The sequence below is a fragment of the Aptenodytes forsteri genome, unplaced genomic scaffold (genome assembly GCF_000699145.1).
Source record: "Aptenodytes forsteri isolate BGI_AS27 unplaced genomic scaffold, ASM69914v1 Scaffold97, whole genome shotgun sequence".
NCBI lineage: Eukaryota > Metazoa > Chordata > Aves > Sphenisciformes > Spheniscidae > Aptenodytes > Aptenodytes forsteri.
Window position 1 is genome coordinate 3,867,608 of NW_008795036.1, and position 17,799 is coordinate 3,885,406.

Below are 17,799 nucleotides of genomic sequence, written 5' to 3' on the forward strand. Positions count from 1 at the left end.
TCATTTTGTTTAATTACAGCACAGGGATGGCACAAAGTACATCAACATTATACCTGTCCCACGCTCTCATGGTCAAAGTTGCAGCAATACTGTTTCTGTATCACGAAAGTATGCCAGTGCTCCTCCTGAGCCCTGAACTCCAACAAATTTGACTATGCGAGAAAAGCAGGGCTCTGCCTTCTGCCCCCCCGGCAAAACAATGTAATCCAGATCCATTTTGTACTGAAACACCCCCCTCACACACACCATGAACATAAATTATTACTTGCCTGAGAAGCTGTGATAGTTACATGGAAAGTCAGTACCAATGGGAGTTGAATTTAAAGCCTAACATATGACTAAAATGAGAGTCCTAATTCTTTACTTTAGACACATGCACAAAACCAGTTCAGTTTTTGAAAATGCTGTATATCTGCATCTTTCATTGACATCATCAGACTTATGGGAGTTTAGCACTTCTGAAAGCAGGTTAAATTCAGGTGCCTAAATGTGTTGCAGGTTTAGAAAGTCTGGCCACAGACTATACAACCAACAGATTTAGAAATCAGTTGAAGTTCACAGGCGTTGTTCAGTTTCAGGAGGTTATACGTCTCTTCACTACTTACTGTGCCCATTACCAAATGCAAACAGTATTGCTGTCAGTATAACTCTAGGATCGTGTCATCTGAAAAGTTTAGCCACATAACACATCTTTTTTAAGTGACTAAGAAATATAAAATAAGCACTGCATATGTAATGGTGGTGTAGGGCCCTATGAGACCAATTCTGTATTATAAAATTAAGTTGAACATTAATTAGGAGTGAATTAATATTTTTGTATGACAAAGCACACTGACTTAAGAATGGAGAGACACGCTGTGTCATTTGAAAAAGTAAATGCAAAGGAAAATTGTGTATATTTTTATCTAAATAAGGCAAACCTAAATTGAAAACACAAATGTGAAAAAATATAACCAAGACATTTAACAAGCAAATTTTTATATTTATGAATATATATATTATATTTTTCTTCCTTCAAAAGGAATTAGATTTTAAAATCTAGATTGAAAATGTAATTTCAAATTATAATCGTTACTAGAAATTGCATACTGCTATATAGAAATGCACATGTTCATTTCTTTGTTATCAATATACAAAAGATTTAGCCAAAAATAAATATCAAATGGTCATAGTACAAGAAGTAGAAATGGAAGGTAACATTTTTGCAAAAATATTTAAGTACAACCGTAAGCATAGTTTATAAAAGCAACTTGGTGAAATAAAATGAGCAAAGTCTCCCACTTTCTTTTTGGGACTATGCATACTATTGAGAATATATAATTTGTGAGCTGAAAATGCTAGGTTAGTTTATTATTCACTTCAGAAAACCACATCCATTCATGTCTTTTCCTAGTTAAGAAAAGAATTTCCCATGCTGTGGGTTATATAGGGAATAAATTCCCTTTTCTGTTCCATGCAGCCAAAATCAATCTTTTTCCCATGGTATCTTACAGCCTATTTCACTTCAGTTTTTGCTGCTAAACAAAACAAACAAACAAACAAACAAACAGAGTTCTAGGTGCCTGTCCAGTCACAGGTGATCCAGATTTTCGTAACAGTTCCTAACTTCAGATTAGTTTCTCTTAATAGCCTTTCTTTCTGCACTTCTAGCCAGGGTTAGCTAGCCTTTCACTTGCTAGACTGGCAAGAGTTTTTGCAGGATGATTGTTCACAATTTCCTCCCAAGGAATTGAAAAGCTTGAAATCAGGACTCTCCAAGAACCCTCTGAGCACTGATGAGCTGAACAGGTATAATTAAAATACCTTGTATTTAGACACTTTTTTAATTCAAGTGTCTCAAACTACTTTATAGAATAGAGAGATCACTTCACCTATCGGTGAAAGGAGACTTTATGGTAGCACTAACAATACTCTACTCCATATCCGTACACAAATTGAGGAATATTCACCTCGCTGAAACTACAAGGGTCATTAAAGAGTCTGCAGTTGCCAAGCAACACTAAGCGGCAACATCTGAAATCGTCTGGATGAACTTACAGTGCAAGGGCTGAGCTGAAAGCACCACAGTGAGAACTCGACCACTAGACATGGGGGTGAATTTTATCACTAGGTCAGCAGGTTTTAAAATCTTGATTTTATGTTTTCTGTAGGTGACACTTGCAAGAGTACATACCATCTGCTGAACTGGTATAAAGGACATTATTTACAGAGTTGCTAATACCTTTCCATGAAAAGAGATAGTACTGAGTGAGTTGACAAGGAGGCAACATGTGATTCCCTTAAAATTATATTTTAAAACAAAAAAAGAGAGAGGGAAAAAAATGAGAGAGGTGGATAGAGAGCAAAAATTATACTTGCCAACAAGGCTGGCTAATATCCCAGGACTGTGGAAACTGGCAGGCACAAGCAGGACTGCTGGGCTAATAAATACAGCAGCCCCTCTACTGGCTCCTCTGCAGCTACACAGAGTGCCTCACTGCCTCTATGAACTTGCAGCAGCAGCACAGCTCTGATTTCTGCATCCCTGCCAGATGTTTTTCAGCTGAGCTCAGAACAAATTTCCTGCAGAATCAAAGCTTCATCAGCTGGTATCTGTAGAGATCAGCCTCCAAAGATTAGGTCAAAATTGGCATGCAAGGGATGGAAACTAATGTCTTATTACCAGGAAACATTTATTTTTCAATAATATAGAGGCAGGGGATGCTCAGAGATTTCTTGTTAATCCTGATAAAATAAGTTATGCTTGCTTCTTCTCTAATAACCTCCAATATAATAAAATACTAGTAAAAAACTTGTCATTTCTTGGAATTTCTATCCCATACAGAAAACTGTCCATCCAAAGAAAAATGATCTCCCGTCTTTCACTAAACAGAGCATTGAAGTTATGCATTTTGTCATACTGAGTGAGGGAATTGCATCCACTCATTGCGTGTGTGTAAGAAACCCCAAACTGCAAACTGATTCACATCTACAATGCTCCCAATCTCTAAGGTCTTCAAGCCACGAGCTCAAACCCACCGTAACCCACCTCTCATTACCTAGTTCTGTAATAAGACTATTCCTTCCAATCGGGACAGTTCATTAAAGTGGATGACCCCAAGATTAAGCCTCCTCAAACATGCAGCATCAAAGATAGCACTCCTTTTACCTTCATTGCAGCATATCATGTCACGCTATTGCTTATATGCTCTCACTTCACTCAACACAGACCTTTTAATGCAACCACTCTGACAAACACAAAACCACCTCTCTTTCTTAGATGACTTACTGAAGCTGACAGAAACAATTCTATTTTAAAAAAGAAAAAAAGCAGGGGGACTCTTAAGGTAGCAGCACAGAAATGGAAGCCCCCCCGAGGTTATCAAATTCAGTTCTTCGCAGTTCTAGGCAGTAACTTAATGGGTGCTCAATACAGAAGAGTTCACAGAACATTTACTCCGCATGCACAAACCAATGCAACAAAAATTTTTGCACAGAAATTGCATGATCACTGCAGAAGCTTTCTGTACAGGAGCTTTCTTTAAGGCAGCTCATAAATAGCGTGAAACCAGGTATTATGAGAGCAGCTAGCCTTTGTTACATAACCTTGTTTTAGGAAACTACATTAAAACTTATACTAAAAGAACATTACAGTTGTATGCTCACCATTAAAAGAAAATAAAAAATGCTATAGTGGTATAATCAAATGTTTAACTTTCTCCTCTTGCGTGCATGCATCACAGCACATGCATCTAATTACATAATTATGCTATTTATCAAATATAATACTGATTTTTTAAAAACTTTTTGGATGTCAACTCTTGCAAATTGCTCATGAATAACTTCTATGGATTCCTTTATAGTACACATAGACTAGCCACCTCACTGCAAGGTATTAGAAGTATTCAAGATTGTAGAAGTATGTTTAAGAAGAGTAAAGACTTATTTAAGAAGCAATGAGATCATTTAATAAGTAGTCTATAATGCACAAAAGACACATGGGATGAGCACCACAAGTAATCTTAACTGTCCATTCATGTGATTTTTGAGAACTTAATCTACTGTCCTAACAGGATGGGTTTTAATGGTGGAACATGGGAGACTTTCCATGTAACCACCCTATGGCCAACTCTCTTGGCCAACAACTTGGCTGGCAAGAAGGAAAACTGGAGCAGAAAAACAAGACTCTGCAGCACTGTAACTAGCTCCAGTTGCTTCCCGTTCTAATAAGCGTCTGGTGAGTATTTAGGCTGCTAAGCCTTTTAGGGGACTTTTCCTTTCTTGGTGAAATGGTTGCAACTCAACCGAGAAAAATTTCAAAACTGCAACTGATTTGAAAAGGCGATGCAGATAAGCAGCCTCACCATGGAGAATTCTAACAGACACTAGAGCAGCTGTGAAACAAACACTCAACATTAGCACTGCAGTCTTACCACTAAAAGGTTTCCCATCATTTGTTTTTCTTTATAAAGTAATACCTAAATACTGAAGACTAAGTTTTTAAATTTAGCTCCTAATTTAATATGCAATTACTGCTGCCCTGATGGTGTTTTAATGGCAATATATTTTTATTGGTGACTTCAAATGAACCTCATCTGATCACCTTAACCCTTCTCTCATCATGCTTTAGTTAATGACTCATTACCTGTAGTCACACCAGGGACATCTGTAAGGCTTTTCTCCAGTATGGACACGCTTATGTCGTGTCAGATGCGATTGTGTTGTGGAAGCGAAGTTACACTCATCACATTTGAATGGTTTCTCTCCTAGAAGGTGACAAGAGAAGATATGCATTATCAGTTTTCATCAACAGAAAAGGAAGAAAAGTCTAAATTTCTGGCAAATCCCTTGAGATAGATTTTAGTCCATGTATACATAACCACCACAAATACAAAATAAATTTCCAAATACAGTGTATTAACTGCAAAATACTATTCTCACTATGACATATACACATCAGTAGCCAGCTGACTTCCCACGTGGTGTTATAGAGCAGCAAAAAGGAGGAGAAAGAACTGCACCGAAACAGGGTAACCGTGTTACTGGGCCTTGTTTCATGAAAATATCATCACCAGGTGACAGGCAGTCCTCTCACCCTACACCTTCTGTTGAAGTTGGGCCCATGCACAGCCCTGAAAGCAACACTGTTGGAGACAGAAGGCGAGAAATCAGTCTGAAGCTTGTATTCAGTGCCAGCTCAGAAAGGAACATCTCCGGGAGGAAAGTGTCTTTGTTTTTTGTCTCTGCTCCTGGATTTTTCATCTTATCCATTAAATAATACACATAAACCAGGGCTGAGAATATGAACCAGAACTCAGTGCTCCATTCCCCCTCTCTCGCCTGCTGTCCTTCTGCCCTTGTGACTCTTTTCTGAACAGTGGGCCAATTTCAGCAGAAGGACTTGAAAGGTTAATGAAAAAAACCCCCATAAAACAACCACCACCAAACCTAAACTAGGACAATAATATTTTCAGAAGACTAAAGTTAAATCTCTGCTGAATATGCAACTGCACTGAAAATTTCTAGAGGACTACTAATTGAAGAAAGATAAAAATCTCTAGCTTATAAATTATTATGTGAAAAGAGTACTTTTCCTTCCAGTGGAGGGGTCCACCCCTCAGAAGGCACTAAGACAAAATCTCATGACAGATACACATACTGTGATGCCTAGCTAAGACACCTGCATCCCATTTTTCCAACTGGTTGCTCCAGAAATATTCTGTGCGGCTTACAGGCACATGTAATTACCATTTAGGGAGGAAACAGGTTTCTTTTTGTACGCAGAAGACAGAAGGCAGCTCCTAACTTAGGTGATCTTGACTGAATTGTGCAAGCCTTCAGAAGTATTTATTCTAAAGACTACATAAGGAACCAACATCCCTAACTTAAGAAGTCTGAATAAAACTGCTAGGGATGGACACCAACCTTGTAGACTGTTCAGAGGTCTAGAATAGGCAGTTTCAAAATTGAACCCTAAGCCTCTTAGCAGGTACAATTTGGAGTTTTTCACACTGACAGGACACACACCACCAGCAGAAGACACGTCACTAGCAAAAGGTCACTCCCAAGCAGCCATGCCTCCAAGCCAGATTTTTCAAGCCTGCTTAAAACATGAGACACTCAAGACTTCCAGAGAGACTTTGCCAGAATTCTGAGAAGAGAGAGAAATCTGCATTTTTCATTCTTGGAGACTGTTGGGTTTTTTCCCCTCCCAAGTGAAAAAGAAATGCGAGGTCCTCAGGCCTGAAAAGCCTGTAAGGCTGTAAGGAAGGACAACGGAGCAGCTTCTGAAAGCTCTATAAAGAGTTGGAATAATTGCTTTTAGCAGCTGCTGCAGAGAATACCAGCTACTATTTTTCATTTATTGTTTCATGGGACAAGGAAAGGTGAAGGGGCAGGACACAATGCGGAAGCCTCTATGCTGGACAAATTGAGACTGCTAGAAAGTATGTCTTTCCTGCCCCAAATGGGGTTTTCTTGTCAGACACTGACTCTCTGCTCTGAGGAAGCTGATTCTCCCAGCAGTTTGAATGGTACTGGCTGCTTCTTCAATTAAACTCTCTGGGAGGCCATAGACTCCCTAGCAACGTAACCTATTCTTGAACCGAAGATTTCCTGTGCCTGATTTATTTTATCTTACAGTATTAGAGAAGATAGCAACATTTTTAAGCCTAAGTAGTAAAGCCACAGGTATTTTAGATAACATACATACTTATTTTAACTGCTTTAATTTAAAATGCATTAGAACTTTACCAACTTGCCCTCTTGTAAAAAAAAAGCAGATCTGAACTGAAAGGAGGTTTTTAGTTTGCCATTCTGGGGAGGATGGATCAGGTAAAGGTCTGCTGCTGTGCTGGGGCAGGGCTAGTGGGGCTGACAGACAGGCGAGGGCCCATGGAAGCCAGGAGGACTTACAGATTCCATCGTGACCAAAAGAAAAATGATAATCCTTGCCCACTGCTCCAGGAAGTTTCTCCTTAGGAAATCCTTGTGGCTAGCTGTTCCTGTCAAGTGGACTATGTGTAAATCTCACCTGACAGAAAATACATCACAGCAGCACCACACAACAAAAGCCAACTAAACTGGGAGGAAAAAAGACGGCCTAGCATGGCCTGTAATTCTTAGCAGCTGCACATGGGAAAATATTTATTTTTATGGAAAATTAACCAGGTTGATAAGTACAGTTGAAAAGATCTAAAGGAAAACTAGGTATTTCTTTGGGTTGGGGGGTGTTGAAGAATATATTAGCTGTAGCAGCAGTACTTTTATTTATTTGTTTATTGATTTAAGTTTTCCACAGACCTAGTCATTTAAGTATTTAATGTCTTCCTTATCTTTGGACCACAATGCTCTTTTATCAGCCCTTGTGTCCCAATTTTCCTTCCTCCCTTCCTGCCCCCAGACATTTCAGGCAATAAACTTAATTTTATTTTTATATGGGCTGCCGTTAACTATTCCAGGAGGATTCTCCCTCATCCCCAGTCAAGGATCTAATTCATACAAAATTAAAATAACACAAATCAAAAAAGTAATATCTACAGTATTTTTTAAACAACACTATCTAATAACTATAAAATAGTGTATCCAAAAATGTGTGAGTAAGGACAAAGTCTATGTATTAATAAAGATTAATAAAGGTAAAAAAACCCAAACCACCACCCTCCCCAACCTTACCGTTACAGAAGACTTGTCCTCACCATCTCTAACTTTATCAATAACAAACCCCACAAAAAAGGATAGGTGCCCCCAAATGCCCCAACGGTCAAAAAGCTCTGTGGGGGAAAAAAGGAAGGACACACGTTCCAAGATCAAGGACCCACTATCTTTGGGAGTTTTTATGTTGTTTTTAACATAAGCACTTTCAAAAAGCTATGTTTCTTAACCACAGGATCACAAAAGAAGAAATGGTTTTACTTTTTTGACAATACTGCAAGCAACTTCTGAAGTGCATCAGTTGTTTAGGTCACTTGACGTGGAAAATTTTAGCTCCAACAATCAAAGTTTGGGAAAGCAACTGATAAAAGGGTCAGATCATGGGGAGTATGAGTCTGTACAACAGCAGTTATTAAGCCTGCTGCTAAATAGTTAGCCTCGTCAGCTCTACCCGTTCTGTTCTTCTTAAACCATCATGATTAAGGCTTTTTCCCTTGCCTCTCCAAATTCTGCACTGACTTCTTTTAGCATCTATCTTAGCTTCCCCCCCAAATTACGGCGTTCTTTTTCTTTCCTTCTTCCTCTTTTCTCTGATTTTACCTCTTTTGAGTTCTCTGTCTTTGATGATGAGCTTTTTAGGACACAGAGAATACCTTACTGCAATCATAAATTTCTCTGTGCAGTTATGTACTTAACGTGTACTTTTTAAAGGAAAAATGAAATAACACAGTAACAAAAACTATAAATCTTGGTGATAGATGTTGATTTCTGGGTGGGAAAGTGAAATTTTTATTTATAATCATGGCTGGGGGGACAATGTCTACCTGTAGATTATATACAGCATTTATATGAATGTGCTACTGAGGATCCAGCTTTAACATAAATGAAGGAAAAAAATAAGAATCAAATGGTGCCTTCAATTTGCAAGTCTTGAGCAACTAATCAGAATCTTAGTAAGATGGAAGAAATCTTACCCCAGTTGTTTCAACAGGAAACTATTGCTTTTAGTCCTATTTGTCTTTCACATGATGTGTTGAGCAGCACAAAAAGAATCCTGTAAGTTTTGCTTGACCTAAGGAACGAGTAGACCACAAAACGCAGCCATCTGCTTACACGTTACAGGATTTTTTCTTCTTATTTCCAACTATATCTAGTGTTTGTTAAGGCTGTTCCCTGGAGAGGCACTTACAGGCTTGCTAACGAAGCCTGAAGTATATTAAAGTAAATTCTGTTTGCTTTTAGTCTGGTCAACTTTTTTGCATATAAAACATATAAAAATAAGTACATTCTTGATCCCTTGCTTTCTTATGAGAAACCCTGTAGATGCCATAGGGTTGCTCTTCCATAGCAAAAAAAGATTGAACGGGAGGAAAACTGTTCCACTAGACAATTTCTCTTAGGTAGAGATAAAGTTTTAAGATACCCAGGTTTTTGGTGTCATTTCTGGCCAAAGGTTTGCTATAATCAAGTTCCGCACTCTGCTGCAAATATTGGCATAAATGGAAAAGGAAAAACAACACAGATCCTCTTCAAATTTCACCTCTCCTCTTGCTGAAAAGAGCAGTAAGTCTTCTTACTGTGCTACATTTTCTGTGGTATTCAAAATTATAATTTTTTTTAAGCTGTGTTGGGGAAGTTGAAGAGAAGAGGCTACATTATACATTAAATTCAATGCCGAGTAACGTAACTACACATTAAAGTCAAAGAGCAGTTCACATGAGAAATAGAGACACAAAGTGAGTCACTCATCTGGATAAAAACACATATATTATTAAATTTTCTTTCTTTATTACATTGACCTATAAATGTCTTGAGTAGCGCAAGATTGAAATGAATGAACAGAAGCAATCATACAAACAGTGATCTGTACGATATAAGCTACCATCTTCAAAAATTCATGAAAACATTTGAACAAAGACACAATCTTCTTAAGCAGTTCCATAGGTTCAGGGTGACTGTCATAGAACTGCTATGCACAGTAAGTGTACTTATGCTCTAATGCTCTACTACTGTAATGTACTTCTATGATCCCCAGGAAGATTCCACCGCAACAAACATATGAGAAGCAAATGTAGCCTGCCATTGTCTAGAAGATGAGGATGGGGTTTTTGCAATCTGCAGGAGTACTAACCAAGATTAAAAAAGGAATTTCATGCAAAGGAACACAGGCTGTGACTGATCAGCACTGTTGAATTGAGTCAGCTACTGCAGCACGAAATGGAAGTTTACTGGGAAACATGTAGAAGAAGGGAAAACTTGAGTGATACCAAAAGGCAGACAAACAAAGGAGGAGAGCAGAACAACAACAACAAGAACATAAAAAAAAGACACTTTAAAATTAAGAATTAAGTGTTTTCATGTTTTCATTTCAAGCCAGAAATAATTACCTTTGCTTGTTTTTTCTCTCTTATGCAATTTCCTAGTTGATCATGATTAAGGCAAAATATTTAAATGATATTATATTAGATGTTTCTTTTCATGTGCGTTTTTGGTGGCTGATTTAGAGGTTTTTTACTCTTTTTTATTATAAAATTCAGATAATCGCTTAAATTCTCTGTGGAATTCAACTAATTCTAAATTCAGCCAACACTAAACTTTGCAACATTATTTATCTTCCTCTCTTCAGGCAGATTTTCTTACTGGGACAAAACATGAATCAAAAAAAATTATTTCAGTATGGCTCAAAAGATGGAAGTTTTTCTTCCCAGACATGTTGAGGCAACAAGAACTACAGCATATACGTTCTTGTAGCACCTCAACCTGTTCCTTATTTACCATATTGCACCAGCTGATATTGCAAGTGGTCTAAGTCTCTTAAGACTCACAGCCTAGGCAGCCACAACTGTCTATTGTAAAGCATTCGACAAAGACAGAGATGTAAGCATTCTTTACAGTGTGATAAAATTCTGGTCAAACTCTGGAGCACTCTTGAAGTTGCCATTGCTTCAATTCACAAAATAGAAGATTGGGCCACTGATATTTACATAGCCAGTGAAAGATGTGGAGAATTTCATAGATTGATTCTTGCAAAATAGGACTGGAAGAAGATGCATTCAGATCATAAAATAATGCTAGAACATTTTACCAGGACAAAATCAGCCAAAGACTTAGTTTATTCTGTGTTCAAAGTGGGCGCTTCTCACAGGACCAGGTCAGCCATTAAGGACGTAACATATTTAACACAGAACAAAAACGTCAACTGGTGAAACACCAGGGATCTCTTGATAGGTCAATTTTTTTTTTTCTACTTCACAGTTCTACTTTACAGTTGAGAAAGCCTATATCAAGGAAATCTGTATGGAGATGCATCATGTTTGCAAATAAATTAAGTACAAACATTTTCCAAGTCTTAAAACTAATGGCTTTTTCTTTCAGTTTAACATTCCTGTACTTCTTTTTATTTAAAAACCAAGAATATATCTTCCAGGGATAACATCCTATTTACCAAACTAGTCCCTGCAGTTTGCTCCACAAGTGACCGAGGGCCAGATACTGCCAGCCTTATTCACACCGAGTTATACTTTGTGCTCGCTGTAATATTTCCAAAGAAAATGCATCTTTCACAAGGTAAAGGTATTTCTCCAGGTACATAAAAATAATCGCATCTCAAGAGAGAGGAACAGAGTAAGAAATACCAGAATCAAGAGCATGAAAAGTCTAAGCGGCTGGTCCTACAGCCAGTTCTCTCTTGTGTCAAATATCTATCAGCAGCTGAACATTTCTCTGGGTGTCAGGACACCTCAGGCCTTGAGGCTGGGACGAGAGGAAGCTTGTTAAGCCGGTTAAGACTCCTCAAATACATGTGAGGATTTGCTCATTTGCCCTTGAATCAAGGGTCTCTGACAGGTGATAGAAGTAAATCTTGGATTGGAAGATGTTCTGTGTCAGCCCCCTAGACAGCTTGTATTACAGTAGGGAATTATTTAAGCCATTTAGACTGTTCTTGATACCTATCCCTTTCAAACCTGATTGTAATTTGCTTCAGCATTCTGCTCTGGGAAAATTGTGCCAACTGGGGACACAGAAGAAAAAATACAGGTACAAAGAGGAGTGCATGCAGCTAAGGACTGAGATAAAGTTGTGCACTGGATGAAAATACAAGGGAACCCATGTAAGTGCAACAATGCAGGCAAAGGTGGATTATGTCATTCTCCTTGAAACAAATAGAAGCTACAGATAATTTTTCTGCTAAAGAATCATCTCTGATTGTTTGTGCCACAAAGGCAGATAAATGCCAAAAAGATAGATCCCTCTGCCTCTGAGATACTGTCCTGTATAGTATAAAGTTAATAGCAAAGTAATAACGAGCCTCCAGTCCTGACATAAAATATAAAGTTATGCCTGCTAGATGCAAGCTTCATGATCTATAACCTGTGAATCCCTGTGATCATAGCACAAAAGTCTCTACCATACTGGCAAAAGAAGGACAAAATGCCATCAAAAACCTGGACAGCTTTTCACAGGGAACATACCATATTTTCAGCCTAATTTTGCACATAAACCAGGAAATAAAGTATTTTTTCAATCCACTTGTGGCCTAATGATACAAAAAATATAAATATGTAACCGATGATAAGGGCTTACATTTCTGAGAAACCAGATCTGCACTCACGTAATAGGTAAAGACAAGAAGGGTAAAGACAACAATATGCATTTCTTCCACTTTTCCATTCTGAAATGATTGTTCACCATTTGTGTGGCTGCACTATGAGTCCTAGACATATGCATGATCCCAGTGCACTGCATGGCAGGCCAATAAAAAACAAAAGGTAGTTCCCATCCTATAGATAACACTGATTTATTTCTGCTAAAGAAAAAAAAACTCATTTTCATTCTTAGCCTACATTTGATAAACTTCAGACAACATGTGAAAATTCTTCAAAGCTCCAGAAAAATGGAAACAGTTAGTTACAACTGAAGCATACAACTTCCATTTCAGTAGTCGCAATTGCTCCTGTTATCATTCAGAGAGTGTAATACTAAGAGAACTTATTATATTTACTAAATGCCTTTTCTCGGACACTTTAAAATACAAACTTCCTGCAGTTAACGGGAACTGACTGTGGCAGTACTCTCACACAAATGTATGTTCCTTGTTATCAGAAGGAAAATTCCGGAAGCATGATTACTAGTTAGACTTGCAAGCAAAATTTGGCCCTGCGTATTGTTTTTTTAGAGCTTATCCATTTCAAGATATTGCCTGACCGGCACTGAAAACCCCACCTTTTTGAAAGCATCAGACTTTCCCCCAAATACGGTTGCTTTAATAAACTGAAAACAGGGTGGAAAGAATGGCTTCAGGCTCTCAAGAAAGAGAGTAGCTGCTCTCCAGGAAATTACGCACTTAGATGGTGTATGTCCTGAATCAAGACTCATTTATTCAGGGACATAATAAAATCTCCCACTGAGATTCCTTTACAAAATCCATGGAAAATTCATGATGTAACAACTACAGCTTCTCATTTGTTAGCCATTTCTTTCCACTCTACATTAGACAATGGTCACTTAACTCACACAGCAATTCCTGATGATATTACATTATCCTCATGATAGTAAAACAAAAACTACAGTGGCTTAAGCAGCAACATTTCTGCATCTGTTTGAATAAAATCTATTCAAATAATCAAATACTTACAAGGAACTACTAAAAAGCACAATTAAGGTAAAATGTATTAATAAATGTTTAATACTTACACTTTTTCTGGTCTTCTGAAACTAAGAGCCAATTTAATTTTATCTGATATTAAATCTTTATAACCAGGTGGTAGGAAAGCTTTAATAATTCTGGGAGAGAAATCCTGCTTTACATGCCAACCATGTGGTAACTCTTAAAGTTGCACCTATTAATTACAAACTATCTTAAAATTACAAAAGGGCAACTGAAACAACACTAGCTTTCAACTATGTCTCAGTCCAAAATAATGGATTAATCTATACGTAGTCTCTAATTTTCACCCAGGGACATTCTAGCAGACTCTTGCAAAATCTTCACAGTAGGTAATCTATTTGGGCCTTGGAAAAAAAATATTAGCAGACTTAGCATTCATTTAAAGAAGAAAGCCAGTCTTTACAATTCTACTTCCTTCAGAAAAAACCACCAAAACCACACCCCGCTCCCCCCCAAGCAATTATTCAAATTCCCAGCTAACAGATTTGATGCAGACGTGGGGCATACTGATTTTACAAAAACGAGAAAAAGCGAAGTAAACAATGAGCCCGATGTATTATTTGTGCTGTAATGTGCTATTTGACTTGCGTTACTCCCCAGTGTAGAGGGACTCCCTTGCTGGAGAAAATATAGCAAAGAGTAAAGACAGCTTTACTGACCTGTGTGCTGCCGCCGATGCTTGGTGAGGGCATGACGTGTCCCGCCGGCAAAGCCACAAAGGTCACAGAGGAACGACTTCTCGCCTGTTGCAACAATAAACAGATGAGGGACTGCGGAGGTCACAGATCATTAAAACATATCTATCAAGGCTTTCAGGGTTACTAATTCCTCCAATCAAATGTTTCCATGTAAATATGTCAAATGGGAATGAAATTACCACTGCGGTTTATTGACTGTGATAAAATCTGAAAAGCACCACTGAACATAATTACATACTTGTCAGACCCATAAAAATTAGCTTTATTATCAATGGAATGGTTTTGTACAACTTCATTTCTGTTAGATGTCTTCCAGATGGGGCTGCTTTATGCACTTGAACAGTTTTTATGCATATCCTGATTTTTTACAATTCCCATACATCTGGCCTTTCTGTGCTGAGTAAAGATTGCCTGGAAAAAAAGTTAATATACTGTATATCTGATTCTGCTTAAATAATATATATTGAATTTACTAACAAATTAAGGGTACTGAGAAATTTTCAACAGACTAGATCACAGTCATCTTTAGTTACCTTCTATTTATTAATAAGTATTAAATTGTTTTCTTGAAGAAACAGAAGAGCCCAGGCAACAATAAAAGCCACATTATTCAGTACCAATGGCAATTCAGCACTGTTTATGTTTCTAAAGTTTTCATGACATAAAGAAAACAGGTCTGGGGATTGCTACTGAAATTGCAGCAGAACTCGTATTGTTCATCTTCAAGTGATAATTCTTCATTCCAAACCTCTGGACCGATTTGAGAGATTTTGGCAAGCTCAATACCCATTAAAAGTGCATAAATGCTCTCTTTTTAGTATTTTTTTTTTAATAGGAGCTAGGATTTTGCCCTGTTGTCTATAAATACAGTCTATCATTTCACAGCAATGTTTTTACTCAGTATGTACTAACATGCACAGCAATCTCAGCCTATGAAGGTCATTATGAATTAATAATGCTAACCTCAGATATAGACTCAATAACCTCAGATAAGACTGAAATTTTAGAAATATTTTTTTAGAAAAGAATCCTATTAGTGATTTGGAGCCAAATTGTCTCCTTTCGCAGTAACATAGCGGAGAGGGGGCTGGCGGGGCAATGATGCTGAATTCATTGAAACTAACAGTCTCCTTCAAATTCTTCCCCGTGGGGAAGGAAATTTAGTTTCTACAAAAGACGGGCTGGGTTAAGAGGTCGGGTGTCAAATTGCCAAGTCCTCCTGTGAAGACAGAGGGATGGAAACCTCCATGTTGTTTATTCCCACATAACCAGACACACTAATACACGGACTTTCTGGAAAAGCACAGTGCCTCAGTTGACTTCGGATGGCATTAATACAAGCAAGAGGCCATCTCGTGAGCGGGAGCTCCCCGGAGAGCACCACAGAGACCAGCTGCCCTCTCCCACCACTGCCTTGAGGGGGGCCGCAGGGGAACCCCAGCTCCCCACCCCAGTCGCCGCAGCGCAGGAGTCCCTGGGCCCCATGCTACAAGGAGGAAAGCAATTCCTTCAAAGTTTCCAAGGCAGCCTGAACCCTGCCACTAAAATGGGATCATAAAAATGCTGATTAACCTCTACCAGGTAGCTAGGCTATGAAATGCGATTGGCACATATAAATCTCCATTTCAGAATAAAGCAAATGGTGTACTGTTATTTTCTGCACCCAAATCTGGTCATGAAAAGCAGACTGAAATTGTACAGGATTTGGGGCTTTTTTGAAAATTTGGTCCATTGATGAGAGTATCCCAAGACAGTATCTAAGGTAGAAAATAATTTCAGTACCTCCTTTTAAGGAGTCAGTTCTAGCCATCTGTGATTATAATTGAATTAAAAAAAAACAACAGAAAAAGCAGAATGGAAACCCATCCTAACTATCACGTGAAGAATGCATATGTGCTAAATGATGTAACAAAGTCTGAATTTTACTGCAAAGTGTTTGTCAGTAATATTATTGCTGAGGTTATACTTGATTGTTACACAGAGATTTCTGCATAACCTCTTTCCTTCAGGTTTTTTTTGGGGGATGGTGGTTTGTTTTGGTTTTTTTTAATCAGTGTCTTCAGGAGATTTCTGATAACCTCTTTCCTTCAGGTTTTTTTTGGGGGATGGTGGTTTGTTTTGGTTTTTTCAGTATCTTCAGCATGTAGCACTTCAATTCATCAAAACATCAAAGAAAAGGAATAGAAGAGAAGCACATAATGCTTAATTATAATTAAATATTAATTTAATTAATTAATCAATTTTAAGCATAAATCTTTCTAACCAGCTGTAATGCCTAACACCCCAGCATAAAATTCACACTTTAAAGTCAAATGCTGTTCCATGCCTACCAAGAAATTGCTCATCATCTATATATTGTCATAAATTATCTCATGTTGTGTTTAACATCTAGGAGCAGACTTCAGTATGGCCTGCAGCTTCATACACTAATGAGGACACAGAGTACCCATAGCATCTTTGCAAGCTTATGGATTTACTGGGTAGTTTATATTTGGGCCTTTGGAACAGCTTTTTCAGCCACAGAGAAATGATTCAAAACCAACGAACAACTTTAAAATAGGGAAATTGGTCCATCCTATAAAATGATTTGCCAGTTAAATATTACACACTCCTCTAGGTCGGATCTGGGAGCTTTCATGCAGGCAGGGCTCTTGAAGGAGTCAGTGAGGCTTTGGATCTCAAAACATGAGACTAGAGGAGATTTGGCCCCTGTTTTTTAAGCTCAGGAAAGGTGGTGCTGCATTTGATTTTCTGCAACATTCATTTTCAGGCATATTAATGAATTAATTACCTCATTTGTGTATGTATCGTGGCATATGCACAAATACATATATCTACACAAACACAGAGAAAACTTCATCACCTGTGACTTTAAGTTCAACTGCACAGTACTTCTTAGCCCTGAAGCTTGATGTGGGTTGAATCCCTCATATTTAGACATACTATTTCATTTGATATTATGGGCATGTATTGATACATAAATGTATTTTACATTCTTCTGGATATGCTTAACAATTTTATCATTCCAACTTCAGAATTTGAGACTTTTTAACTTTTAGGAAAATGTAAAGGCAATATTTCACTTGCTGTACAGGGGGCTGATCTAACTTGCCATGTTTATATGATAGCAGAAATGCAATAGAAAATGGTCCTTTTCTTAACAACTTGAATTAGTTTCAAGTGTGCCATTTTGCATTCAAATGTAGAAAGACACGGAAACCAATCCTTTATTTTCTATTAGAAAACAGCCACTGTCCCCTATCTCTCATTATGGTGCAGACTACAAGACCTAACAACAAAAATCCATATTATTGATCTAGCCAAGTCTCCACAATTATTCTTTAGAAGGAAACGCCGACGATAAATTACATCTGCACTGGCTTTTCATCTGCTGTTCGATATAAGTGATCTCTCAGGGCAGGCTGGAGACCTTAAATCGTCAACACCCTTGTCAAAGCAGCTAAGAAGGCCTGGGCTTCCCACAAACAGTTTTGGAGGAACTTTTAACCTACAGTTTCAAGCAATAGCACAGATTTTTAGAAAATGGGGAAGAATCTGTTCAGGAATAATAAACAAATATTTTTATTTCCAGTGAAAACACTGCATTTGATCTCTGTGAGAAAATGGCCAGGCTGTAAGTGCAGCATGATTTTTCCAAGTCTCTTTTTCACTTTCCCAACCACATACATGTCTAAGTTCCTAGAAGAGCTCAGATAATGTAATGTCAACCTTATACCGCTTTTCTTTATGTACTATAATTATATGAAGCCTAATAGAATTTCAAAATCTGCATTCCATACA

At 37.9% G+C, this 17,799-nt stretch overlaps 1 protein-coding gene across 1 annotated transcript in view; it reads right to left on the reverse strand.

Moving 5' to 3' along the window:
• Positions 1 to 17,799, reverse strand: part of ZNF407 (zinc finger protein 407) — a 350,859-nt gene that overhangs the window by 128,862 nt on the left and 204,198 nt on the right. Inside the window, exons 7-8 of the mRNA XM_009276673.1 lie at positions 13,960 to 14,043; positions 4,625 to 4,745 (exon numbers count right to left, since the gene is read on the reverse strand). Coding sequence (XP_009274948.1) covers positions 4,625 to 4,745; positions 13,960 to 14,043 — 205 coding nt within the window. The remainder of the gene's footprint in view (positions 1 to 4,624; positions 4,746 to 13,959; positions 14,044 to 17,799) is intronic.